General features: G+C 53.4%; 6 protein-coding genes across 6 annotated transcripts; 2 read left to right on the top strand and 4 right to left on the bottom strand.

Annotated features, from left to right (window-relative positions):
• Positions 1-492: 492 nt before the first annotated feature.
• On the top strand, positions 493-1591 carry CCOS01_02653 (selT/selW/selH selenoprotein domain-containing protein; the record flags this gene model as incomplete). Its single annotated transcript, XM_060450841.1, has 2 exons — positions 493-600; positions 950-1591. The coding sequence occupies 2 exons, from the start codon at positions 493-495 to the stop codon at positions 1589-1591; spliced, it is 750 nt and encodes a 249-aa protein (XP_060319491.1).
• A 1571-nt stretch (positions 1592-3162) lies between these two features.
• On the bottom strand, positions 3163-4380 carry CCOS01_02652 (calcineurin-like phosphoesterase; the record flags this gene model as incomplete). Its single annotated transcript, XM_060450840.1, has 4 exons — positions 3163-3261; positions 3326-3625; positions 3702-4103; positions 4201-4380. The coding sequence occupies 4 exons, from the start codon at positions 4378-4380 to the stop codon at positions 3163-3165; spliced, it is 981 nt and encodes a 326-aa protein (XP_060319490.1).
• Positions 4381-11977: 7597 nt separating this feature from the next.
• CCOS01_02651 (PHD-finger domain-containing protein) lies at positions 11978-15684 on the bottom strand (the record flags this gene model as incomplete). The annotated part of the gene is made up of 3 exons (XM_060450839.1): positions 11978-13058; positions 13110-14143; positions 14203-15684. The coding sequence occupies 3 exons, from the start codon at positions 15682-15684 to the stop codon at positions 11978-11980; spliced, it is 3597 nt and encodes a 1198-aa protein (XP_060319489.1).
• Positions 15685-22285: 6601 nt separating this feature from the next.
• Positions 22286-22591, bottom strand: CCOS01_02650 (uncharacterized protein; the record flags this gene model as incomplete). Its single annotated transcript, XM_060450838.1, has 1 exon — positions 22286-22591. The coding sequence occupies one exon, from the start codon at positions 22589-22591 to the stop codon at positions 22286-22288; it is 306 nt and encodes a 101-aa protein (XP_060319488.1).
• Positions 22592-22837: 246 nt separating this feature from the next.
• Positions 22838-24280, bottom strand: CCOS01_02649 (biotin-requiring enzyme; the record flags this gene model as incomplete). Its single annotated transcript, XM_060450837.1, has 2 exons — positions 22838-24066; positions 24202-24280. The coding sequence occupies 2 exons, from the start codon at positions 24278-24280 to the stop codon at positions 22838-22840; spliced, it is 1308 nt and encodes a 435-aa protein (XP_060319487.1).
• Positions 24281-25240: 960 nt separating this feature from the next.
• CCOS01_02648 (uncharacterized protein) lies at positions 25241-26293 on the top strand (the record flags this gene model as incomplete). Its single annotated transcript, XM_060450836.1, has 1 exon — positions 25241-26293. One exon carries the CDS (start codon positions 25241-25243, stop codon positions 26291-26293), a length of 1053 nt encoding a protein of 350 aa, XP_060319486.1.
• Between the last annotated feature and the right edge of the window lie 1124 nt (positions 26294-27417).

The raw sequence follows: 27417 nt of genomic DNA, 5'->3' as shown, positions 1-27417 counted from the left end.
TGTGCCGCCAGATGGTGACGGCTGAGAGCAAGGCTCTTGCCGGCTGGCTGCTGCATCACCGTCCTTCCGAGTGCGAGTTCGGATCCGAACAGTTTCTTACAATAGGTCCCTCCACTCCAGCTCCCCGTGCACACTTCCGCCGGGTCCTTTTTTGTTTCGTAAGCCGGCAAGTGTGGCTTTTCCATTTCCCCTCCTCCAGTCTCAATGGAACCAGCGCCGGCATGGCCAAAGCTTCCTGCACGCTTACCTGATCATCAGAGGAAAGCTAGGATGGCACCAACCGCCCCTCCTCCTCCCCCCTCTTCCCCAATCCGAAAAAGTACTGGCTGGCCGCCAATGACGCAGGAAGAACAAGAGAATAGACGCCATTTCCCACACCATCCCATCTCTCCTCGTGCAGCCTACCTAATCACTACAACGCGGAGATCACAAAGGTCTGCACAGTAGTCTACTCTCCTGTTCCTTGTTTCAGGTAACAGCAACGATCCCGAAATGGCCGAAACGTCTACCGAACCGCAGTCAGCGTCGACATCAACGCCGCTGCCCCGCATCGCGATCCAGTTCTGCACTCAGTGTAAGTGGATGCTTCGCGCAGCATATGTAAGTACAAGCCAAAGGGCAGGAGGAGGAGACCTCACTGCCGGGTCTTTTGCCATCCATCTTTACTTCCTGCCTTTCCTAATTTGTAAACACCTACCTTTATCTGCCGCAAGGTAGGATACACTTACACAGGTCCTACCTCTATACGGGAGGTGGCCGTTGATGACCTCATCCTCGGCAACATCCCTGACACCCTCAACCTCCTTTTCCAACCCCTCCAACTCGTGCTTGGCCTAGTGTTGCCCTTTCCACCGTGAATCAAGCCCATCATCCGTCCCTTCTACCCTACTCAAAAGCCAGGTATACACAAGTCGGGAAAAAAAAAACACCTCTCTTACACCACAAACAGTTCGCCCAAGAGCTCCTATCAACATTCGGAACCTCCATCGGCGAGGTCGCCCTCCAACCTTCCACAGGCGGCACCTTCACCGTGACGCTAACCCACCAACCCGACGGCGCGACAACGACCTCCTCAACGATCCTCTGGGACCGCAAGACCGAAGGAGGCTTCCCCGAGACCAAGGAGCTCAAGCGCCGTCTCCGCGACGTCATCCAGCCCGACAGAGACCTCGGCCACGTCGACCGTAAACACGCGACGACGGATCAGACTTCAACGACAGCAACAGCAATCACACCCGAAACCTCTACCCAACAACCACCGACCCTGGCCTCCGACGCACTCGCCGCGGCGCCGACAATGACGATGCCTTCCTCCGCAGCCGCCTCGGACGTGGTCTCCCAGCTCAAGAAGCACCCCGCCAACGCAGGCCACTCCCCAGCCGGCAGCGAAACGAAGCCCACCTCCGAGAGCAAAGAACACAATGAATCCTCTTCTCTAAGCGACGCAGCCCGAGACGCCATCGGCGCAGCTCGCGCGAACAAGGGACAGCAGGCCAAGGCCGAGATCTCGCCCGCAGGCCAGCTGCCTGGCCAGCAATATGACGATCCGCCGGCCAAGTTCGACAAGGAGAAGTGCGAGGACTGTGCTTGAGAAACCCGGGTCCCTATAGATACAATCGGCACCTGATCTGGTCTAGTAGGCCAATGTATTCAGCCCTGCCCTGCTCTACTCTGGTGTAGCCAGCCTTGCTAGGCCTGGCGCGGGGGACCGGAGCGCGGGGCTAGCCGTAGGTAGCACCATGGCCACGGGATCCCAAGCTCGCAATGTTCGCCTCAACTGCTACCCCTAGGAACTTCAACATGTCTCTCAATTTCTGTTGCCCAGTGGCCGGGGAAGTTGGGGGCGGTAAGCAAGGGCTTTGGAATGCGAACCGGGATTACTAGTGATTCGGACCTGGGGATCGGCACGGACGGGAACGTCTACGCGCTATCTAGGTGGCACGCGTGGGCATGTAGCGTTTAACTAGATAACACAAAACATGCAATGCATGATTTCAAGAACTCTCTTCTCCGTCAGCGGGAGCATACAATCTTCAGTAAACACAGACAATATACACAATGAGCACGTTACTTCCGCATCCGAAAATCCGGTCAGGTTGATCAAACGTATAAAGGTTGGCTTTTTTCATTGCAATTACTAGCCGCAGCATCCTCCTTTGCGACAGAACTCGACGTGAACCTGACCACGCCGGGTCAACCCCACAGGAATGCCTAGAGCGAACTGTTCACAGAAACCATCAATTCGGAGCCGGATTGTTAGACCCCATCATTCCAAGATCGTACACACAGTGATCTGTGCAGCGATCCCCTGAACACATGTCTCAGCAACAGACCTCTGCCGACCATACGCCCCTTCTCCTCCAGCGTTACAAGAAAAGACAGAAAAAAAAAAGACCAGAGTCAATGGAGAATAGTACAAGCAGAAAAAGAAGTGAAAAGCGACACCCAACCCCCCCGTTGCCCGGCCGATGAGCAATGCCTCCTTTGAGAAACCAGAATACCAACCCCGCGACGGGCTTGCTTCTGTCTATGCCGAGTAGATTATAGTCTTACAAGTGCCACCACGACATTGAGCTGAGACACGGCCCCCTACGGCCGCGACGCAAGCTCGAGGGCACAATAGCGGATGTTCAAGTTCATATGATCCCCGTGACCACGGTGGATATTGCCAATTGGCGCCTCAGCACAATGACTTTTGGACAAGCCTTTGTGGCAGTGGCGGCTGGGGGAGGGGACAAGTATTCCCACGATGGAACAGTAAATCGAGGCTGCTCTTGGCGCGTTATTGGCGTGCAAATCACTCATTATTACACCCCTGGGTGAGTTCATGTCCACCGAGGGGCTTCGCACAGAGGCACGTGAAACGTTGTGATAGCCATTGCAAATTCCAGTGTTTTTGTGTGTTTATCTTCTGCTACCAGACAGCCGTAATTGTGAACAGTTTGCGCGGGTTGTAGTCGGTGGGTGGGCTCGGGAAGAATCGGACAAGTCGAAGAGTGGACGGATGGTGACTCAGAGGATCGAGAAGGCGGGAGGACGGTGTGAAGGGGTCGCGAGAGACCCGCGTCGGTGGACGTAAAAGTAGAGCGGTCGATATGGACGGGAGGCATTTAACGACGGCCGAACCTAAAAAGATGTGCATGTTCGTATAAACTCTTGATTTCACTTGGAAGCGGACTTCTGGGGAGAGATGACTGGTCGGCTGTTGCCTCCGAGACCACCCGGGACGTACTTTTGTTTCTTCTCAGCAGGTTTCAGAATCTGTAGGAGAGTCTCGTCAGTTGACTTGGCCGGCACAGTAGAATTTCCATCGCCGTCTTCTCACCTGGAACGAGCAGAGCAAGCTCTCGTCCACACTCATCATGGCTCCGGCATTGTCGAATTCTCCGCAGTAGTTCGGTGCACTGAACAGGGTCACGAGCTGGCGCTTGGAGAAGAACTCGTAACCGTCTTCCACGACTTGGTGGGCACGGCAGATCAGATCCATATCGTGCTTCTGAAGGAACCGGGACACAACGTCGGGACCAAAAGTGAAGGAGACACCTCTGTCGTTTTCGCTCCAGCCTGTGATGTCCTTGTCGGGATCAGACCACAACAGATCGCAGAGAAGACCGCAATCGGGAATCTGTGGTTTGAAGAATTAGTCAATAAGTAATTCGAGACGAGGCCAGCAATTGGCTTCGTGAGGGGTGCAAACATACGTCAGTGGGTCGCATGACGCGGCGAATCTGCTCCATGGAGTTCAGATCAGGGCTGAGACCGCCGTGCATGGTGAAAATCTTCTCGTCGATGATAGCGGCGATAGGCAGGCAGTTGAAGCAGTCCGTAAATGTCTTCCATAGCTTGATGTTGTAGCGGCGCTTGCACTCGTCGTAGAAACCGTAAATACGGTTGATGGAGGCGCACTCGTGGTTGCCGCGGAGAATGAAGAAGTTCTCGGGGTACTTGATCTTGTAGGCGAGCAACAAGCAGATGGTCTCGAGGGACTGCTTGCCACGATCGACGTAATCACCCAGGAAGAGATAGTTGGCCTCGGGAGGGAAGCCGCCATACTCGAAGAGACGCAGCAAGTCGTAATATTGTCCGTGGATATCACCGCAGATCTGGGTGAGGGGTTGGCGTCAGCAGGTCTGTGCAACTCGGGGAAGGCAAAGCATGGGGAAGTAAGTTGGCCTACCCAGGCCCAAAGATTAAGCGTACCTTGATGGGAGCCTCAAGCTCGAGAAGAATGGGCTGGGAGATGAAGATCTCACGAGCCTTGGTGCAGAGGTAGCGGATCTCAGCCTCGAGAAGCTGCACCTGCTTACCGGGACGGCTTCCACGAACCTCGAGGAGGCGGTCGATTATCGAGTCAAGGTCGACCTCATGTTGGTCCGCCATCTTAAATCCTCACCAGCCAGAAAGATGGCCCGCTGATACCGAGGGGATTGTTCGCGACTGCGGCAAGCAAGAGCACTGAAGGGGGGGGGGGTGTACTTTGCAGCGGCCAGAGACAAAGAATGCCCAGTTTACGGGAACGATGCACTTCTCGTGTCTGTTCAGAAAAGACGCGTGGTCAGTATGCCGCAAGATGGTAAAATACTTGTTTAACCGCTTTGTTTGGGAAGGGCGCGGGGAGGTTGAGGGCAACGTGGTTGTGAGTAGGCAGGAGAGGGGAAGCGCGAGCGGGACAGGGCGAAAGACTTACGGCGAAGTGATCTCAGCTCTTGTAGGCCTTTCTTTCCGAGGAAGAGAAAGCGGCGACAGAAATGTTCGACGTTATGGATTATTCGCAGACCAGAAAGTGTGGTAGCGTCTCGCGTCGTCGTTGAGAAAATTTTCGTCGTCCCTGTGCGGGATCGAGTTCGCCTGTATGGGGTGGGATTCGCCGCTGGAGATAGGGCCGTCTGTTGATAGCTTCGCCTTTTTTTCAGCAGGTGCCGCTCTTGCCGTAAACAGCGATGCGGAGTTCGTCTGTTTGATTGATCGTCGTTGTTTTGAATGTATTGAAGAGATGGATATCTCTAGATCGCGTTGTCGTCTTGAATAGACGTATCGTCGCCGTTGGGTCAAGAGGTGGCCTCGTGGGGGAAAAAAGAGGCTTTGGGGGGAGGGAGAGGTGAGGGTGGGTTTGAGGGGAGGATTTTCGTGTTTTGTGTTGGGCGGCGGCGGGCTGCTCGGTCGGAAAGGCAGGAGTCGGCAGGAGGAGCGCAGAAAATGGGAGAGGAAAAGAGAGAGGTGTGGAGGGATTGGTCTCCTCTGCCTGCGTCTGGGTGAGAAAAGCGTGAGGGGGGTCGCTCGTACTACAGGGGGGATGGCTAAAGAGGGATAGTGCTATGGGCACTAAGTGATCGCTGATGGGTGTGGGTGGTGCAGATATTATGGGCTCTCGAAGCGTTAAAGGCAGGCAGGACGGGCAAGAAAGAGATGCCAAACCCAGAGGCGACAGACAAAATTAAATTAGGTTGCCTTTGAGGTGAAGTTGCACTTTGTGCGAATATCAAGGATGCAAGACGGAAAACAATGTGAGACCGGGTAGGTATTATGTTATGCCTACTTATGGGGGTTTGGGTTTTCCCTTCTTCTGTTCGCGTTTCCGCTGCTTCACTATGTCGCTTGAGAACGGACAAGCGGCCTCATAATACGAAAATGAAAAGCGAAGCCGAGGATCGTGATCAGGAATAAGGCAAGGTGGAGGACGAAGAGAGAAAAAAAAATCAAAGAGAGGGAGATCTGGACGGGATAAAATTGGGGTCGTAGTACTGGTCTCGACTTTTTTTTTTCCCTCAGTCCCCGTCTAATCCGTATCTACGTTTCTTTTTTTTTTTCTTCTTTCCCTCTCTCCCATCGCGCCTGCCAACTAGGTAGGTAGATGCCGCCCCCGACTAAGGTACGTAGGCGCATCGCTCCACGTCCTCCCGCCTGCTAAGGAAGACATGCCCTCCCTCCACAGGTAAGGTAAGCACACCAGCGAGAAAGTGAAGGTGTGGTGTTTTGAAGCGTGTCGCTGGTTGGGTTGGCACATTTCGGTGCATCACCGCGTCTTTGCATCGGCAAGCGCCTCCCGTTGTCCGTTTCTCAGCACGCCAGTCGCCCGCCCGTCGACCAGTCAGGGAGCTTCAGGTTGGGCAGGAGTGGCAGGCACGTTTTTCTCGGCGACGGGAGGAATGGGAAAGCGCGACCCAGGCATGCGTAAGGTACTGACTGGTAGGGTAGGTGCGGCAGGGGGTGCCTGCCCTTGATTTTGTTCGTGTCTTCCCTTGCTTGCCTCTCACCTTACCCGTCTTGCCGGCCACGGCAACTACCGCAACACGCCTTGGGAGTACCTGCCTCACCTTGGATCAGACACATCTACATCTGTACGGCCTACATAATTTGGTTGGTTTTGACATGTTACATGAGGCATGTGCATTTCCTATCTACCGGGCTTAGGTAGGTGGCTCGCGACCATCTCAGGCTGGGACTTTTTATCTTTATCAAGGTGTTGAAGCCAGAGGGTGCTACTGGGAGATGCGCCATTAGGATTCCTACTCTATCCAAGGAAGCATGATGGCAAATCTGCCATGGCATTGTCCCTGAAGTGCCAGTCTGGGGCATTGCCCACCCGTGGAACACTGAGAACAAATCCACGACCCAGCAGCAAGGGTTAGCCACAGGGGCCTCATCGAGCCTGAAAGCTTGCGGGAGGTGAGGCTCCTCAGTTGGGAGCGGTAACACTCCATGAGCGCGGAACCCTGTGGGCTGTCTCCGTATGCCGTGGGAGTGGACGTTGGGCTGGGGGCCTCGGACGTGGTGCTGGTGGATGAAGGTGTCACGCACCGGGGGTCATGAAGAGATGAAAAACCCCACCCGCCGGACCGACTGGCTTTTGACCATGGTCCAAGTCATCGAATCGACGGGACCCGCCGCGGGAGCTGGAGCTGGACCTGGAGATACGGCTGTTCTAAACTTGTATCATGGCGGCGTCCCGTCGAATATCACATCCGGCTCAGCCTCCCCCTTGATAATCCCGAGCGTCTAGTGCCAAAGTCATCGCCTGTGCCCCCATCTGGTTTGTTTACTTCTAGAGATGTTTCTCCAAATCCCCGAGTGGGAGTGCTTTCCCTCCCTTGCAACCAGATATCCGGCTTGCAAACTGACAGTGCAGCCCATGCGAGTCAAACATTCGGACGGAGATTATCTGCCCAACCTTACGTACCTAGGTAATAGGCAGTAGGTCGTTGGTATTGCATTATGATGAATTCCTTCCTATGCATGCAGTTTATTAGTACCTCTGTTCTGATTCTATGCAACCCTACCTAGGTAGGTACCATTAGCGAGCCTCTCTGAATTACTTGCCTCGGGAAGGTGCCCTGTGAGGAAGGTATGTATGCCATTCTGCCGCCTGAAGCCTTCCATACGTCACTGGACAAAATAGTACCTTATGCCGGCCAATGCCCCAACATACTGAGGTAGGCAAGTTCCATCGCCTACCGCCCGACCACTGCTATCTTTCATACTGTAAGGCACTTGTCTTTTCTATTATTTCTTCTTACTATTGTTTTCATGTACTATTCATAGAATAGATAGAGGGCAAAGAGAAAAGAAATAGTAATCATAGTAGTAGGGATCTAGATAAGTCAAGTGGAAGATCATTCTATCTCCCACTTGACTGTCTCTTTCCTTCCACCTGTGGCTTGCGCGGGCGCTGAGCTTGACTTCCTTCTTACTTTAAACTTTGCCTTCATACAACTTGGCATTTGCTTCGTAAGATATTTCCCTTCCCCCCCAAGCCTGTCACAGACCTGACGCTCATTGTCCACTGGCACCTTACAACACAGAAAGACGTCTGCCATGGCCGTTTTCGTCCATCATCCATTCACAAGTCTAAGTTGCGAGACATCTTGGGCCAGAAAAGTAACAAACATAGTGGTTTATCGTTTGCTAAACAAACCACCAGTCTTCCGTATCAAATCTACTCTATGTATGACACTCGAAATTCCACATGTTGCAGCCTCTGGGACGCTGGGCCGACAGGCTTGAACGAGACCGACGACGGACAGCGATGACCCCTTCTGGACCGCCAATCACCCAGCTTGTGCCTCCTCTCCAACAGCGCAACGGAAGCAATCCCATCCATGCCGCTCTCCCTCGGCATCTCCCTTCCTCGTCTCCGCCTACGAGCTGGTGGTTACTGAGTGTCACTCCTCAACCATAACACCATGATCATCAGGGTCCGACCCCGAATAGGCCCCTGAGTAACGCCATGTCAGACGGTCTACCGGGTGGCCACACAAGTCAAGGCGCTCGCCAATACCACCATTCACCGCATTCATCTGAAGCCGCTCGCGCTCGACACAACCAACCTTACCACTAGTCATCGTGTGTACGTGTCGTGTGTTTCTCGCACCTGAACTTTATCAGTGCTGTTAAAGACGACGGCGAGTCGTACGCAGACCAGACGCTCCATGTTTCCGCGTCCAGGGACAGTCAACATCTGTATGTCGGAAATCCTCAAGCATCCAATTGTTCGCAGGCGCTGCTCCATGCCAGTAGAATATGAGATAGTGACACTTGAGTCCTGCATTTGTCTTGTTCGATGAGCGACGCTCTCGGTCCATGGTCGCTTTCAGACACCGCCCGCCCATACCCCAACCCTCGAAAACTTCTCCGTCTCACTACGGTACTCAGCAGATGCCAAGATTAGCCTCTACTCAAAAGCTTCCCCGCGTGGCACGGCCATTTGAGGGAAAACGCCAACGCTTCGAAGATCAGCTGAAGAGACATGCAAGCCAGCTCGATGCAAGACATTGTTGCCCTCTTTTTTACTCTCTCCCAGGCCTCGCATCCGGCCCGAACATTTGACGATTTGTTTGTAAGATCAAATCCGCGAGGCAACAAACCCAGTGACTCAGACCAAGACATATTAATCTAGCGTCGATCACATCGCGGTATCGACAGAGATGTGGCTCTAACACCACTGTGACCACAGTTAGGTGCCGATATCAACCCAGCCAACCGCTACCGTTGAGAACACGGGCATCATACTCTCACAAATCGACTTGAATCGGGACCAGCACTTTCAAGGGCAGCATCCAACCGTAAGCATGGTGATATTTCTCAACTTACATCAAAGGCCAGCTTCGTCAGACGGGCTGTGGAGCTGCTAAGATGGGCTAACTGACCCCGTTCATTCGACCGGCTCGATGCCTATTCGTTCCCTCATCCAGAGCCTTGCCCAGCTCTTAGTTGCCAACCAGAGGCTGACGGCGGTTCTTAATTACACCCACCAATGCGCTCTAGGTTCTGACCACCGAGACTTGAAGCGGTCAAGGCGAAGATTTGGCACGGGCACTCAATGGAGAGATATCACCCGAAAGTCGAAAACTGTCTGACCAGTAGAATATTGGGGTAGCCTCGTTGCACTTGAAAATTCCCCAGTCGATCCTTGAGGGAATTCCGGCACATACCGTTCAATCTCTCTATGCTGGAAATGTGGACGAAACGGGACCTCACGTCACGTCAGGGTCGAAATGTTCAACAAGAAAGTGACTATGGGGAGACGCAAGCTGCGGAACGAACGGCACAAGACTTCGACCGCAGCAAAAGTATGCCAACTACGTCAGTCATGTGTCTGTCTGCCTGTCAGTCAGCCTGCATCCACGGAAGCCGTACAGCATGTAAGTGTATGAAGAGTGCGTCAGGATCATGTCGTGCAGCACATCCTCCTTGGTATTACTAGGCACTCTGCTGGATAGGTAATCAGTTGAGTCCATCGACTACAAACACGCTCGCAGCCTTCGGCCAGGACCGAAGGATCTACATCTGAGTTCGGGTTCCCCTCCTATCCAACAGATGCCATGGCCGCCGCTCTCAGTCGATGAAGAGGGGGGGAAGGAGGGGCAATCGGGGAAAAGTGGCCCAGTTACATCAAGTCAAGTACTTTGTATGATCCAATTGGCGGTGCCCCCCATCCATACCGACGTCCCTCCCCCCGCCCGCTGGCTGACCTTTGCGCTTTCCAGCGTCCAATGAGAAAAGCCCTTCAGCCAATTCTCTGAATAGGTACAAGCCACGCAATGCTGCTTTTCCCTTCAGATGAAGGCCTTTTTTTTTCCAAGTCCATCTTCCTCCTGGTCAATCCCCCAACTTTTCGGCGGGTGGGTACGCATCACATGACTGCCCCGCGACGTCCCCCCATCAGGCACACTCACCTCTTCGCAGTGGTGGGTTGGTCGTGGTGGTCGTCATTTTCTCACCGATTCAATGCCCCTCCACCACAGACTGAGCGACGTGGCAGCGCATCCCTAGTGCCAACCCTCTCTTCTGCCCCTCGAGGACGTGTGCCTAGGCAGACAGACATGTGGAGTATGACTTCCGCGCAGCCTTGTCATGACTCTGAAGTTGCAGTTGATTCTTCATACTCTCAGCTGATGGTTTGGGGCTCTTGGTTTCCTGTGCATTGAGTTTTGAGGTCCGCTAAGCGTGATAGCCGCTGGTGAGGCTCCGTTGCGTCTCGGTAGTAAGCTGGCCTTCAGACAGTAGGCTCTCTGACCATTATTCACGACTTATTCCTTAAACTGCTGGGAGGCGTCAGTACATCCATCTCCAGTCTTTCTCCAACTTTTATTTTATTTCAAACCTATTCATTGGCAGATGTAAGAGAAATAGGTCCGGATAGATATAATTCGTTGTTGCCTCTTAGGAAAGTACGTATAGATGTATTGACGGCATCTCACAGTTGATGGGATACCGGGTGCTCGTGGCCGATTTGCTCATCTGTGTGCGGAACTCCGCCATCTCATACATGATGTCTAGGGTTCTCGGTAACTCATATGATGGTAGCAGAGCCCATACATAAGTGTGATACATGCGGATAGATAAATTTGCGTCGGTTCCTACATCTCTCCTTAGAGGCGGAATACCCAGTAATACTTATCTTTGTGCATCACGCTTATAGCCATCTCAGAGTTCCTGGTGTATACTCCGAGACGGGCGTCAACCCTCCTGGTGGTCACATGCCAGTCTTCATGTACATGAACACGTAACACGGAGTATTTTAGACACTTGAAAGTATTCTTAAACACAAGGCGCAGTAGACAACTCACATTTCATCAACTCCAATCACGGCACATTTTCATATATGGATACAACACAGATGGATAGATTACCCAAGAACTTCAAAACATCAGGATACAAGGAACACGTAGTGTATTCTCCAAAACACACGCGCACGCACCTTCATGTTGCACACTCAGAAACTCTTATTCGACCATCGTCACATACCACTCACACTACATACAAAGATCTCGGATAGGTCTCAACCTCAAAGCACCTTCCTCCGTCGCTCCATCCTAGAAGAAAGATGGCAGGGAACACCAATAGGCAGGAAAACTTAGAAACAACGACAACACCTCTTCTTTCCTTCCTCACTCTCAGAACATTTCATACTCATGACTTTAACAGGGAGAAGAAAATAAGAAGTCTCTCTCAATACTAGCTAAGCTAAGAAGAAAAGCCTCTCCCATCTCGCGTGGGCGGTATAACGGGGTGTTTGTGTGTGCGTGAAGCCTCCCCCTTGCTAACCTGGTAAAAACTCTTCCTTGATCCGAAAACGCCCTTGAAGCCAAAGCCATGTTTGGTGAAAGTTTGCGGGAGGCATTCCCTCCAACTTCTTAAACGCCTAGTAATCAAACCCACTGAATAAAATTCAAGGAAGAAACAGGAAGAAAAAGTATTGATGGTAGTAATAGGCACGCGGCCTCGCTATAGTAGACGCGGCGCACGGGGTGTAGTTAAAGGATACGGTGTAAAAGCTGGGGGAATCGTGACGCGAGATGTAGTTGCCGGGAAAATGAAAAGCAAGCAAGGGGGAGAAACAATTGGGACATGTCGTCGGGGTCTTCTCTTGTACAAATACAATTTCGTTAAAAACACAAAATTCATAACAAAGGGGCGTTGCGACTCTCCATGAAGAGAGAGGGTTGTCGTTGAGAGAGACAGGGGGCGAAGAGCACAACTATCTCCTTCTAGCAGATGCTCGGGCACTCGTGCGCTTGCGGACCTTATTGTTGTTGTTGTTGGACTTGGCCTTGCTGACAATCGTGTCCGCCACTTCGTCATTGACGGTTGGCGATGCAGTGATAGTACTGTCCTCTACATCAAAGGCCAGGCCTTCGAGCTCCTGCTCATCCATGTCGGTGAGGTCCTCGCTAAGACTGCGGAGCGCCTCGCGACCGGTCCACGTCTCCTCGACAATGGTTGTTCCCTTGGGTTTGAAGTCGGAAAAGTACCAGGGTACGCCGCCCTCAGACAATGGATCTGTGGACTCGTTGCCCAGGCTGCCGTTGGACTGCGGTGGCGTTGGAGGGGCCGGTTGCGTTGGTCTACTGGCAGGCACATAGCCCGCCTCAGGCGGCGTATCTGTGGGCTGAACGGTCGGAGCCACTGACCCTTCAATCTTGACAGCAGCCTTACCGTTGCCCTCATGCCCCGCCACCGACGAATTCGATGAGTGGACGTCGCTTGGCTTGTCCAAAGTCGAAGTGTTGACTTCAATATTGCCGTCATCTTCTTCTCCTTCGGCATCGATGTCCATCTCGTCTGCTGCAGCATCGGCTGTGGCGCCTGCACCCTTGACGCTCTCGTCGTTTGCAACAGTGATCTGCTCGGTAGCAGCATCCACCATGATAGTATCCTGGCTGGGTTCGGTGCTCTCTTCTGTGCGGGAGACGGTGATGGATGGCTGACGGAATTCGATGCTGGCTTCTAGCATACCCTCAAACTCCTTAGCCAGAGTCTCATACGGCTTGTGAGTGATTTCGGCTTCTGTTTTGAGGGCCGTTTCAAGTTGTGGCTGGACAGCCTTCAGTATTCGTTTGCCGAGCGTCTTCCTCTGCCTCGGGTCGTGGAAGTTCTGCTTTACAGGCGAGAGAGTGCCGCCCTGGGACGGATTTTCGAGGTGCGTAGGCTCTGTATTGATGCCGACATGAATTACTTCACACAAGTCATGGGTGAAGACGAGGGTGTTGGTATAGAATCGGCACTCCAGTTTCTCCTGGAGCTCCAAGAGGCCTTCCTTAAAAATGTTTTTGTCGAGGCTTTAAGTCCGGTTAGCAGGTTGATTCGACAAAGTGGATGATATCACTTACAATATCGCCTTCTCAACGACCGGTCCCAGCAGCTTCGCGATTGGGAAATAGCAAGTGTCCACGAACTCTTGCTCAAGCTCTGCAGCGTCGAGCTTTTCTTGCTCTCTCTGGACGACGCTTTCAGAGAGAAGCTTCAGTTCCCAGAGGTCCTTGAGCAACGCCTCGGCGAATTCGACACGCCGTGAAAGACGGGCTTTCCCAGATGGACCCATTTGCGCAAAGTTCCGCCTTGTAAGCTCCATCGATGAGAAGGTCTCCATCTGTAACTGCAGTCGCTTGAGAAGCGCCGCACCACGGCGGGCCTCGCGCTTGAGCGTCCAGTAGCGACATGCTTCGCTGACGAAATCCTTGCGCTTGCGGAACGGGAACCGAGAAAGCGCCTGTTCCACAATCTCAAAGACAGCTTGGGGAATGATGGGCGCGCCTGAAGGTAGCTTCCAAATCTGCTTTCCGGGTTGCCCCTTCTTTTTGTCTCCGCCAACATAGGACGCAAATTTGGCTCCCGTCATTTGACTTTCGTCGGGTGGGTGCTCTGTTAAGGCATTACGGTGATTTGCAGCCAGCGCATGAGCTGTTGCTTGGCTGTCTGCCCAGATCCGTCCCTTCATTGCCCGCTTGTAGAACTTCTTAGCTTCCCGCGCTGCTTGAGTGACGCCATTGTCTTTGGAGTAGTCGGGAGGACAGTGTTTGTCGCAGAAAGCCTTCAGTATCATGCTGTTATCAAGAACTGCAAGCGCCCCGTGACTGTTCTTCATTTTGAGGAAGAGGCGCGACCGTCGTGCGCACGTTACGTGGAACGCTTGGTAGCAAGATTTGTTACTGCACTGTATGCAGGCACCCATCTTCTGATTGCAGATATAGCAATTCAACTTCCAGCGCGTCTTGGGCACTTTCTCCACATCCATGACAGGCTCCATGAAAGTGGCATTCCCAAGGGACACCTCAGGAATCCACATTGCGCAGAGAAGGTGCGCCCACTTGGATGAATTGGTCTGCTTGAAAGCGCCGTCTGTGTTGGGGCAGAAGATGCAAGTCTGTGGAGCATTTTAGTAATGATGTCAAGAAAGTGAAAGGGCGCGGGATGAAATCTTACCGGTACGCCTCGACCGATGAGCTGACACTTCCTGCAAAGCCACTGGCCTTCTGGAATGAAGGGCACACCATAACACTCCTGGTGGACTGCGAGGTCGCATCCGTCACAGAAGACAATGGCATTGGTGTTTTCGCAGTCGCCGTCATCGCAAATCGCGCATTTGCTGTCTTGCTCCTCCCCAACTTGTGGTTCGCCATTGACAGCCGCGGCCGAACTAGACCGCGGCCGATGGGTCTGAGGCGGTTTAGGATTGGGCTTTGGTATCCGCTTTTCCAACGCATGCCACTCTTTTTCGATTTTCGTAATGGCAATCTCAAATACTTCGCGGGTGATTGGTTCCAGTTCGTTGCCCTTCCTTTGTTCCCTGTTGTAAACCTCTAACCACTTATCATCCTGCTCGTCCATGTCGTACTCGACACGTCCAACATTCGTTCCAGATATTGGTTGCGCTTCGCCATCTACTTTGGCCGCTGATTGTTCGAGGTCGTCCTCCAAATTTGGCTCCGCCGCTTTAATAAGTCTGCCCTCGGAGCGCATGTAACGATCAGTCTCCTGATATCCTACATTCATCATCGACTTATCTACGTATCGCGCTTGACCAAAGCTCTTGCTCTCGAATTGCTCAACCTGGTCAGATCTGCGATAAGAAGGTGCCTTGAGATCCAGACGCTCCTTGGGGGTTTGATTCCGAATAGGTAGGACTTGGGGTAGTCTTGGTGTCGCTGCTGGAGCCAGATCTCGACCGAGGAAGGAGACAGATTCACGGGGTGGCCTCGTGCGACGCTTCTGTGGCGTTTCACTTCCAGCGACGGGAAGGCTGAAGTAGGAATTTGTGGTGGGCGCCGGTGTATTGCCCGTCGAAGCCGGGTTCATTTCTCTCAAGGGTGTATTGGATCCATTGATCGGGGTGGATGGCCGTATTCCTGCTGGTGTCCTTGGAGGCGATTTGGCGACAGGGAGAGGAATTCCATCGACTTCTTCAGAGCGGAACATCATGAATGTGGCATCGATATCGAGCTTAGGATGGAATTCCTCCCAGCCCCGTTCCTCTCTGGGCTTGTATCCTTCGTTTTCTGCAACGGCCGCTGCGACAGCCGCAGCCGAACTGAATTCCATGTCTTCTCGATCCGCAGCGGTTCGTAATCTTGCGCTTCGTTCTCGTCTTGGGACTATCGCCGACACGCTGCGCGGCTCCCTTGGTGGTCTACGCACTGCTGCGATGGGCGTCTCAGTTCCATCATCATCGATGAAACGGCCTCCACCACCAGCGCCTCCAGGAATGTATCTTCTTCTCTTAGGCGCCGGCTCGGTGTGAGGAACTGCAGAAGGGGTGGCGTGGTCGCGCGTAGATCGGCCGGAGGGAGGTGGTGCGGGGGAATCTTCGAGGTCGCGCGCACTGCGTGTGGCATTGGTTGTACCTGGAGGACGTCCACGTTTTCGACCGGTAAAGGATCGCCTCGGTGTTGAAGGCTTTGAAGGCATGTTTCGCGATTATTGGCCCAGTATTGGGACTTGTTTCGATGGGGATTAAGAGAGGTGGTCGGAAATCACCGCGTCAGGAGGAGGTGGCGCGCGGAGTAGTGGTACGGCTGGAGGAAGGGGCGGGGCATTGGCGAAACGGTACCGCGCACGAATCTCCGGCACGCAACAAGGTTACAGTGCAGTTGCGAAGGTGATGCTGAAATGGAAAAGAGTTGAACAGATCATCAGGAGACGAGGTGACGTCGAATTTGCGGCTCAGAGTTACGGGTGCGAAAAACAGACAACGCGTGAAGTTGAAACGCACGGACCCGGATACGATTGCTAGCCGCAGGGGGAACGCGCCATTAGTCATCCGTGAACATCTGGCAGGGCAGTCGCAGGGGTGGATTTGAATGGGGCGCGTGCCGCATTGGGGCATTGGGGCCTTGGGGTTCGCTTCATGTTTCGGGGAAGGAACAAGGGGCCTTGAGGGGCAGCCGCACCCGCATCCACCCTTTTTCTCCTTTGCACTTGCCACTAGCACCGTTGCACCTTACTCCGTACTCGTCACCGTTGATTGGGCCGATTGCTCCTTCTTTATTCTATCAGATCAAAATGGAAATTCCTCGACAGGGCCACAGTCCCATGCCAAATCAAGTGTAGCCGCTCTCTCTACCAATGTCATCTTCATTCCCAGCAAGGCATCAAGGACTAATCTCATTGCTTTCCCCCCATGGCTAACATACATACAATTTTTCAGTTGACAACGATCTTGTTCGTCTTCCCTTGTCCATTTAGTACGGCAATTGTGTGATGTCTGCGCAACATGTCTAAGGCGAATTGAATACCTATACCCAAACACACGTTGTGTCTCTCCACAAGTTCAGATGCAGCGAGTCATTATTTCCATGTTTAGAGGCAGAATCCAAAGTCAATTGAAGGCCGCTACAAACCACCAGACGAGCCAGTCGACTCGGCCGAAAAGCCCGGTGGCGCAATTCACTCAACTACGCCATAGTCTAGACTGCGTAGTTCGCCCAGCTTGAGATATAATCTGTGCACAATACTTCTCTCTGTATGGTCCCAGTGGCGCATGTCAGCGCATCGTTCGCGAATCTCTGAGCCGCTACCTTAGACTTGCGACTGGCATTGATGACACCGCTCCTCTACCCCGGATGCCTCTCCACATTTTCGGGCCCCTTCCCGAGGCGGCCAAGCGGCCAATGTGCCTCGCCGCCCCTCCTCGATCGGCCACCGCTGGTCCACCGCCACATGGCCTCCCTGCTTGTTTGCCGTTTAGACTTGGTTGGCTTTCAGGGTCCAATCTCAGCTAGACATCTTGCGGTCAGAGATCTGGTCAGGCACGCTTTGGGAGACCCGGCTTGTGAAGTCCAGGGGTCGGCCTGCGCCATTCTGACTTACACTTGCTTCGTCCTCTTATGGTTTCTCTTCCTGTGCCTTTCGTCACTTGGAACTTTCCCATGACCTCGGCATGTTACTTCCCCCTTCCTCCAGAAGTTTCGACACGATTTCAATCTTCGCCTGGTCCTCGGCTGGCTCATGGGATCTGTGTGTCGGCCTTCCTGGTTGTCCACCTTTCCCCGTCCCCGACCGGGAGATTCGACCTAGTTAAGAATGTGCTACCCAGCTCCGGCCTCAAGGAGGCTGTGTGATTCAGCTGGCTTTCACACATGCCAGAGTGTTTTGGCTTCCATATGAACGGTGATCAATTATGCAGTCACTGTGCTTCATGCACTCATAAAATCCAGCTCTTGAGAGGCTTACGGTGAGCCTGGCTTTACCACAAAATATTTATTTTCGAGGTGGCGCAACGTCACGATCTTAAGGTAGGTGAGCGGCGTATCCATAACCTGCTTAGCCACCATCTGCGAGTCCGCGAAAGAAACAAATGCGAGCGAAACCACATCGTCGCAAAGCTCTCAAACGACACATTGCCTCGTTCCCAACACCAGCCCATCGGCTTACCCTAACACACGCACAATGCCGCCGACGTGCTACTTAGACACCCAGATCCCATCCTACTCACATAGTCTGTTGTTCCCAAACGCAAAATTCATCAGACGCGCACATGCGCGACCATTCGCTTCGTCAAGCTCGCGGTCGGTAAGACGGTGGGAACAATCTCCATCGGTGCGCTCCTGTGGAACCCCACTGACGAGATCGTTGCCCCCTTCGCCATTTGGTTTTCGCTTTTGTGTCGCTGGCCTCGCTTACCTACTTTCTGAGCGATTAAGCTATGGCACTTTACCTTACTTCACCTTACCTTTTGCAATCATGAGTCCCCTGCTATCGCTTCGCTGGTTCCTGTTACTGTCGCAACTCTATTTGGTCCCGGGGACATATTCTGTTTGACTCGCACTCAAGAAAATTCGCACTTCTTGCTCAGAAAGCTAGAACGGTTGCTTCTCTACACTTTGACAGAGACAACCTGAATGATAAAATAATCATAGCAGAGGAGCCTCGTATACATGAACCTTGGAACTCTCATAGGCGCGACAATTCCTCTCAATGCAGAGAACGGACGCTCCGGAAAACGAGCACGAGTCGGCCCTTCGCAACCGCTATCTCTCACAATTACTCTCAGCATGACGTATGGGCTACTGTCTGGTTCTCGACAGCCCTTGATAAATACATTAATCGCCAGCACAATTTACACTCGATAGCTCATTGCTTCACAACCACGTTCAGGCAAGTTGTTACTCTTCGGGTTAACAACCCCACAGTCCTTCTGCAATAGCCCTCATGAATGGGCGGTGTGATGGAGCAACCTCATCACCAAGCAGGAACCATTCTATATGGTAAAACGACAGCTTCATGGCAAGCTTATCTTCTACTCCCCTCATGATAGTCCGCGCATTCATCAGGATCGCGCTTTAGGTCCATTTCGTCGGCGTCAAAGCCTTTGCTTAGCATTCCCTTTTCGTCATGTGTAATGTAGGCAGCGACACTGGTGCAGAGAGCAACTGAAGTCAATTTGAAGCACGAAATGTCTCAACGAATATTGGCGACGAGCGTTGAAGCTTACGGTGCCATTGGGAGCTTCGCACACGATTCAACTGGCATGTCCGGGGTTCTCACCAAATGCCGACCTCGGCAAGCTTCTTGACCCGCTTTGCGACGTTGGCGAAGCCCGTTCAAGTCATTCGCCTGTGACAAAGATTTGCAAACTTTCCATTCGTTACGTGATAACGCATGACGATGTCTTGCGTCTCTGTCATTCCTACGGTGGTCAGTGTCCGAAGCTACATCTTTAATAGATGAGCAACTCTCGCACTTCGATACTTTGATCATACAGGTATGGAGAAATTATCTGGACAACGAGGTCCCTCTATTGAGATATACTCACTGATTTGGTCACTTTGAGTTTTCAATATTTCAAGATGAATGGTTTTGCCCTCTAGATGGGTTGTGTGAACAGCGAGAATACTCCAACAATCTCTGCAAGATGAGTGAGCCACGCGATCAGCTTTTTCCAACCTCCACCGCCGCCGTTGAAGGGTCTTCGTTCTAGTGATGTGGCATTCAATGAAATAGTACTCGGGCTAAGTGGAACGCCTTTATTGATGGAAATTTGGCTCAGGAATAGCCTGATGCTGGCTATCCTGTACTAGCGACCTAGCATGCAAACTCGCAAAGCTAGCTCAGCTCCGTTACTTGCCGTCAGGAGCCTTCTTTCTGCATGCTACTCTTAGAAATCAGGGCTGTCGGATACTCCGTGGAGTCCAAATCTCAGCGACGAGGGTAAGAGAAGGAGTCGAGACTTCTTGCTAGCTGTGCTGGACGTACGCAGGCAGAGGACTACGACGTAAGAGCAGCAGCCTAGCCTTGAGGGTCAAGGCGAGCGAATCAAAAGGGAAACATGATGAAGTTACGTCTAGGAACACTATGAACTTCCAAGTTCATAGTTCGAAGTGTCATATTGACGGTAAGCTCTGCTGGAAAGTGTCCTCTATAAGACGTGACGTAACATTTTATCCCCTTTTTTCTCTCTCTCATCCACAGATCATGTCTTCAGAATTCCAGTCTTTTGGTGTTAAATGAACACACTGGTTACACCATGGTGATCTGAGTGTACTCATGCTCCTACCGAGCACCGTGAGGCTCTTCGGCTAAATCGTTGAACGAAAGTCATTCTGACAAGCCCGCCTTCGGGAAGCTCTACTCATCGTCTGCATATTCTCATGGAACATCCAACTGAGGGAAAGAAGGGTGGAGTATTGGAGTAGTTCTGACTTGACTGGTTGCGCAGGACATCATCCTTACCAGTGCATCACAGAAGCATTGGGTAAGACTCAGCCGAAACTCGCCTGTAGGATGTCACGAGTCTTCCTCAAGTATCTCGCATCTAATCCCCGCCAGCATCCATACCGAGCGAGCCGAAGTGAGAGCAAGACCGGTGCTTTTATATTAGTTGGTGCCTAGGTATCTAGTGAGGAATGCCCCCTAGCTTCGGCAGCGGTTTATCCGGGGGTCGGGTTGGGGGGGTAGAGGAGTTGTATGTAACAACAGGCGTCAGATTCGGAACAGGATTGATGCACGGAGTCTATCTTCAGACACCTTTGCCACTCTTGAAGTACCGTTATCCACGCGTGAGCGAGAATCAAGCGATTGCAGAGATCTAGGCATGAAGCAAGCTTCCCTGGCCGGGTCCAGGAAGGCAATACAAGCCCGGTGAGTCTCTATCACAAGTCAACTCTTGGTCATTCTTTATCTTTGGTAAAGGAATTTAACGTAATTAGGGGGCATGAGCCCCGTCAGAAATTTGATCTTGCTTCGTTGACGAGTCCTGTCTCTCAAAACTTGACAGACCCCCTGCGGAAGCACAGGAAATACGAGAGTCGCAATCTGCAGGAACAAGTGACTGAGTTACAGGGGGGGGGGCGGGTGTTCTGAAGCCGGGAACTTGCTGGGAAGCAGAATGAAATACTGTTACGGGTGAGAAAATGCTGTGTAATGAAAGTGGTAATGAACGCGTTTTGCTCAATTGAATTGCGGATTGAGAGCCGACCCTTGTTCTAGTTAACACTCATCGTCGTCTTATGTAGGAAGAAAGCTGTAGGCTATCCGATACTCATGGTCAAGGCACTTGTTTATGAGGCCAAGGGGAAATGATTCTTCATGATTCATGTCTGATGAGCTATGAGAGCAAGTCAAATGGGGTTTCGATCTTGGTAGCACTGCTTGCAGGGTCAACCTTTCGGTACGCTGTTTTATGTTTCAGTTCGCTGGTTGAGATAGATAGCCAGCGCTCAGGTTCTATGAATTATTGATGAGTGTGTCATAAAGTAGTTATCATGTCATGTCCCAGCTTCTGCCGAGAGTATGGTATCTACACTAGCTGCCACTCATTGTCGTCATTTACATCCTGAGAAAGATCATTGCTAATCCACAGTGAGTGATCGCCAGCTTCAACGAAGGGCATGGAGCTGAATCTTGGGAAAGGTGCGTCTCTGTGTTAGTCTCTTCATGCTTAAGCAGCTATTGCGAATTACAATACGTTCCAGCGATCCTGTATCTCGTTCCAAGAGACACCTTGAAGGAAGAATTGCCGTCTGGATCAGTGTCATGTATAGACCAGAATTGTGATAACTCACAATACGTTGTCTTTTCTAGGCGTAGGGTCCACAGTTTTCTACACCTTAGGCTTGCTAGAGTTTCCATCATGGCATAGTTTTCGAAAGGGAGTGAAGATGACGGACAACCTCCACAGACCCACTAGCTACCAACATCAACCCCAAGGCCCTCGAAGAAACAGAGCACTTTCAAAAGTGACTGATCGTAGCGGCAGACGGTGCGGGCGCAGGCGCGGGCTTCAGCATTCTACCATTTTCAAAGACACCTAAAGCTTCAGCGGTGACGATGACCTCGAGGCAGCCGACGGGGCGCCGGAGCACAGTCTTTAACAAAATGCCCGGAATGCTCAACATTGTACGGCTCCTGCCACAGGGCCCCGATGCAATCCATGTACCCTCGGATAGCTGATAGAGATTTCGCCACTTAAAAGCTGCACCTTGAGCTGCGCCTTGAGTTAAGAGAGGCAAGGCTATATATACCGACCAAACGTAGAAAGTCCTCAGTCTACAGCGGTCGATCTCCATGCGTGCCCTTGGTGCGAGATGTCATGAGTAGAGTAACAGGATGAGGAGTGAGGCTGATGCCATTTGGTAACACCTAAGCTCATTTTCCCTCATGGATTGGGCCAACCGAGGGGACAAGAGGCTGGGATCGCGGGTGACTTTCAGATCACTCGCCGAAGATCAAGTAGACAAACCCGTGGCTCACCCCCTGGTCCGTATTCGCATTGGAATTCTATCCAGATGGACACCGAGACACACCACAAGGAGATAGGGTAAATCTTCCAACGAGTTTCAGCAGGAACACCACCAACTTCATGGGCGGCATCCGCTTTATTAATGTCGAAACGAAAGGATCGCCTGCCATCTTGGAGGAAATGGAGTATGCCCGGCGATGTTCATAGCTATTGACATCTACTTGGCCCGCTAAAAAGGACCATTTTTGGCCCATGATAACCCATCCGATGTATATGTCAAGCGGGCAGAGTCACCAGTGGAGATAGAATCCCAACGTAGTCCACACAAATTCAGTCTTCGTCAGCGCAGCTCTCGATAAAATGTTCTCTACTCTGTGTTGAAGAGGCACCGGGACCGCGACTGTCTGACGCGTACTTGATGATGTAGAAAAGGGGGAGACGTTGGAGACTGATAGCGCCGCGATGTGGTTCCCAGGTCCATTGAGTGAAACCCCACATAAAACACCCTTGGGCAAGATATATACGAGAGCCTGTGCCAATAAGGTCGCAATTCATTTCGACAGCTGCAGGACGAGACAGCTCGGCCAATATGGTACGGACACTGCTCTTGACGACCAGCAAGGTTAGAAAGATCATCTGAAAAACTGAATTTGGGACGGTGTATATTTGTATATGACGTTTTCAACTGTATCCCCACTTCCACAACACGCTACAAGTACATTCTCTTCCCACCGCGTCGGGTGTAAGAAAAAGATCTCTATCAGTCTCCCACGTTTTGGCGATGATGAATTATTTCGTTCCCATCTCCCCCACCAACCACTCGCCCCCGCGTTCTTTAGGGGGGCTCGCCGTCTATTTCTCTCTCTTTACCATACAAGCAACTCACAGAACAAGTCTGCCAGGCTCCTCCTCCAAAATCACCTTGACCCTCTCCAAAAACACCTTGGCGCGTTTCTCATCGCCCTGCGGCACCGTCACGGTGAACAGGTTGCTTCCGGACGACATGCCAGGGGTGTGGTGAGCAGCGACCGGCTTCTTAGCGGGGACGGCCTTCTTGGCGGGCGCGGCGAGCAAGTCGATGATATCAGCCGAGGACGATCTCTTGGACGCGCGGGGCGCTAGGAGCGAAGACTCGGGCAGAGCGGAGATCTGAGGCAGGTAGTATCCGCGGGAGCCGCGGGGCGCCAGCTTATCGAGGCCGAGGACCTGGTTGAAGAGCTCGTCGGCGGTGGCCTTGCGGGCCGAGGGGGGCAGGTCGTCGTTGGCGACCTCGGCGGCGCGGGCGACAAAGGTGGAGACGGGCATGAAGACGCCGAGGGTGGACTGGATGCGCTTCTGGGCCTCGAGGACCTTTGCGAGGGAGACGGGGAGGGCGACCTCGGAGTCGACGGGGGCGGCGGGCGCGGCGGCGGCGGCCTCGGCCTTCTTGGGTGCCGGGGCCTCCTTCTTGGGCGCGACCTTGATGTTGCTTAGGTCGAGGTGGGACATCTTGACGGCGCGGTTCATAATCTTGGAGGGGGTTTCGGCGTTGATGGTGCCCAGGTAGGCGAGGACGTCGCCCTTGAGGAGGCGGCCGTTGGGGCCCGTGGGCTCGATCTGGTTGACGGCGTCCTTGCCGAGGCCGTGGCCGTTGACGAGGGCCTGGACGGAGGGGAGGAGGGGGTATCGCTGCTCGCGGGCCTTGGAACCGGAGGTCTTGGCCGCGCCACCCTTTTGCTGCGCGGGAGCCGATGCCGCCGCGGGGCCGTCGCTCTTGGGTGCCGACTTCTCGGCGGCCGGAGCGGGCTTCGAAGAGGAGGAGGTGTTGTCTTCGGCGGGAACCTCGAGAGAGGAGAGGTCGTCACCGGGCTCGGCGATGACGGCGATACGGGTGCCGACCTGGACGGCCTTGGCGCCGTCGCCGGTGGTGATCTTGAACATGACGCCGTCGTCCTGGGCCTCGACGTCCATGGTAGCCTTGTCCGTCTCGATCTCGAGGAGCACGTCGCCGGCGGAGAAGGATTCACCCTCCTTGACCTTCCAACTGGCGATGCTGCCCTCCGTCATGGTCGGGGAGAGGGCGGGCATGGAGAAGTTCTGGGCCGCGAGGCATCGTGCTGAAGTCCGGAAGCCTGTTTATGGGGAGGTCGAAGAGTGGTCAGCTCCGGTTTTGTCTCGCGGTTTCACGTCGTTGCAGAGGGACAGCAAAAGGGTGTATCTGCTGACAGCTACAGCATCTCTGAGAGGGGACAAGTTGATTTACGGACCTCGAGCTGTGGACTCTGCGGGTATTCTCCGGCCAGCAACCCTCGCAGAAAGACGAGCCGCCGTCGCAAGGGAAGCCATCTTTACAATTCACGGGAACCGTTGGTCGGAGCCGGAGATTTATTCGGGGATGCGTAGGGAGCGGAGCGGGTTCGGATGGATTCAATTGAGGGATAACTTTCAAGAAAAAAACTTCCCCAATTGATTTTCCGTTGTCGGACCACACAATACGAGGGGACGCAGGCGTTTTGGTCGTTGGAGTCGGAGGACGGTGGACAAGGGGAAAAAAAGAAGAGGAAATCGCCAAAGTGGGTTGAACGAAGGCTTGTCCGTTCGGGCGTGGTCGGTGTCGGTGGTCGAAAAAGCGAACCCGGGGCGGCGCCTTGTGCTCTCTCTGCGTCTCTCTCTCGCGCAAGGATAAAATTGTCGAGCTCCGTTGGGTGAGCTTCCTTCTAGCGCCAGCAATCATGGACCTGTTGGGGTGGGACCGGGCTGGGCCTGGTGTGGCTTATCGCCGAATTTTGGCGGCGGACAGGGGGGGGAGAGACGCTGTGCAAGCACGGACCAAGAAAATGCCGCCAATTTGTTGGTCTCATTGGCCCCTTCCTCGCCCGTTAGATCGGATGACAACCAAAAAGTACGTACTCGCTTTCTGAGCGGTTTTAAACATCTGTGGCGCCTTATCGTTGCGCCGCTCTCCGACCGCACCTCACCTTACCTTACAGCACGGGCAGGCAAGGACACCCAAAAAAAAAAAAGTCCCCTGCTGCAGATTGGACGTCGCATATCGATAGTGGAGACACCTTCCACCCCGGTCGTCAAGACGTCTGATGCTCCACAGAAACTTTTCTGGATAGCTTCAATTTCCACCACGTACGATATCCCGCGACAGCTTGACGCATTCCTGCCGGGACCAATTGAGCCACGGCCACTGCGGCGCAAACCCCCAAACCTCTCTCTCTTTTTTTTTTTTTCCGTATAATTGGCTTCATTTCATAGGTCTTCTGTCACCACCACCACCACCACCAGTAATCCGCAACCATGGCAGCCTCCTCGAGAGGCATGAGCCTCTGCCTCCTCCTCGCCTCCCGACCCGGGCCCCTCTGCGCGACGACAACGGCAACGACACAACCCCTTCTCCCCCGCCGGCTCTTCAGCTCCCTTCTCCCCCTCCGATACGCCGCAAAACCCTCGCGCACGACAACGATCCCAAACAACCTCACCCGCAGCGCAGTCTCCAAACCTCATCCTCCTTCGAAATCCCCCCTCCCATCAACATCACCAAAGACGACAACGAACCCCGCGGCAGCATCCCCAGGCGCCGGCGCCGGCGCCACCGCAGGCTCAGCCTACGCCCTCGCGACAACCCTCGCCCAGCGCCCCCAACCAACAGTCCTCTACGAAGCCGCCTCCCACCTCTGGATGAAAGTCTCGGCCTGGTCCGCCGCCACAATGTTCTACAGCTACGCCGGCGTAAACTACTACTTCACCCTCCTCGACCCCCCTCCCGACCTCGCCGCCTGGGTCCCGCACGCCTTCGCCCTCATCTGCGTCGCCACCGCTGGCTTCGGCTCCTACTTCCTCTTCAACGCCCGCAACATCGTCAAGGTCATCCGCGCCGTGCCGACGGCTTCCCTCTTGAAGTCTGCGGGCGAAAAGTCCGCCGCCGGTGTGCTGCCCCTAGGCGTGAGCAGCGCAAAAGCAACACCCGTCGTGCTCGAAATCACATGCGAGCGCATCCTGCCCGGAACCCCCAAAAAGTTCCTCCTCGCGCCGGACCAGGTCACCATCCCGACCCGGATCTACTCGCCTTTCGTAACGCCCACGCCCGCCATGGAGAGGTCCGCCGCGCGGCAAAGGCAGGTGCAGGCGAGAGCCGACTGGGAGTACGACAAGGGACATCTCATGACGACGCCGTTCCGGCATGCGAGTAAAGGATTCAAGGCGGCGTGGTACGGCGTCCGGAGGGCCATCACCAAGGAAGGGTTCCTGAGGATGGAGGCGGGCGGGGAGAAGCTCAAGCTGGACGTCTCTACAGGCTGGGCGCTAGATGATGGACGGGCTATTGATCGTCTTGTCAAGATTGGGGCGTGAGATTTAGGTATGTATGTGTGATTGATGGGTTCGTGGATGATGGGAGAATTCGCACTTGCCCTGAGAGGGAGATTAGCTGTTCTCCTATCACTGAACGAGGTTGTACAATACTGTATCATGATTGGATCCCAATGTAGACGAGATTCTAGCAGATTTAATGCTCAAAATATTGGACAGAGACGTCTCCATGAACAAGATAGCTGAGAGAAAACTAGAGAGAACTGATGTCTCAAACATTCACAATAGACACTGGGCTAGTGTCGCGCGGTAACTTACTTTTGACATCCAGAGTCCCTTTCACCCACGACTCCAGAGCGGGACGATCTACACACAACACAAACCTCACTGTGCCATGCTCTGAGCGCAGACGCGATGTACCACTCACCAAGACCTAGCGAGAACCGAAGAGGAGAACCAGCCTGCTCCGAGCCGGTAGACGTCGAGGCTGCCCGGTGCCAGTATCCCCCTCCAAAGCCACTTCGCAACGTAAATGTCACCAACCTCAAGTCCCAAAATCTCTTCAAATCACACGGAAAGCAAAGACGCGCTGTTGCCGCATATTGCTGGCGAACCCCGCCGAACGTACCCATCCACAGCATTCTCTTCGCGATGCAGGAGTAAGAAACCGTCGATAACATCGTCGATCTTACATAGTCATGCTGCATGCTTCAACCGGGCCCAGACCGACAGAATGTAAGCAGCCCTATAGAGCTCCCTTCTCGGAACCCGCAAAACGCATCTCGATCCAACAAAAGTCGTGGGCCTGACATGGCAAGAAACACAACTGCCTTGGTTCCAGCAAGGCGTACGTGCATCCCGAGGGAGCCAAGTCAACATCTTCACCAGACCGCCCCTTACAGCCTTACCGTTACCCCTCCATGTGCCTCAGAGCGCCGCTTTACTTGAAGAAAAAAAAAAGTGCTTTCTGATATTCACCGCGTACAGAACGGGAGGGGCAGAAGGGCCACGGGCACAGATCGGCCTAGAGCCCCTGATCGGCCCTCTCTGGTGTCCCTGATGATCGGTCATACTAGGACGACCTAATTCTATGTTTGGAAGCTGAGTGTGTCTCGCCTTGTCCTTGTCCTATATGGCGTGCATCGGAAAATGAGAAAGTAGTGTGT

Source organism: Colletotrichum costaricense, assembly GCF_030867565.1.
Source record: "Colletotrichum costaricense strain IMI 309622 chromosome Unknown Scaffold_2.1, whole genome shotgun sequence".
Lineage (NCBI taxonomy): Eukaryota > Fungi > Ascomycota > Sordariomycetes > Glomerellales > Glomerellaceae > Colletotrichum > Colletotrichum costaricense.
This window is presented reverse-complemented; position numbering and strand designations above follow the sequence as displayed.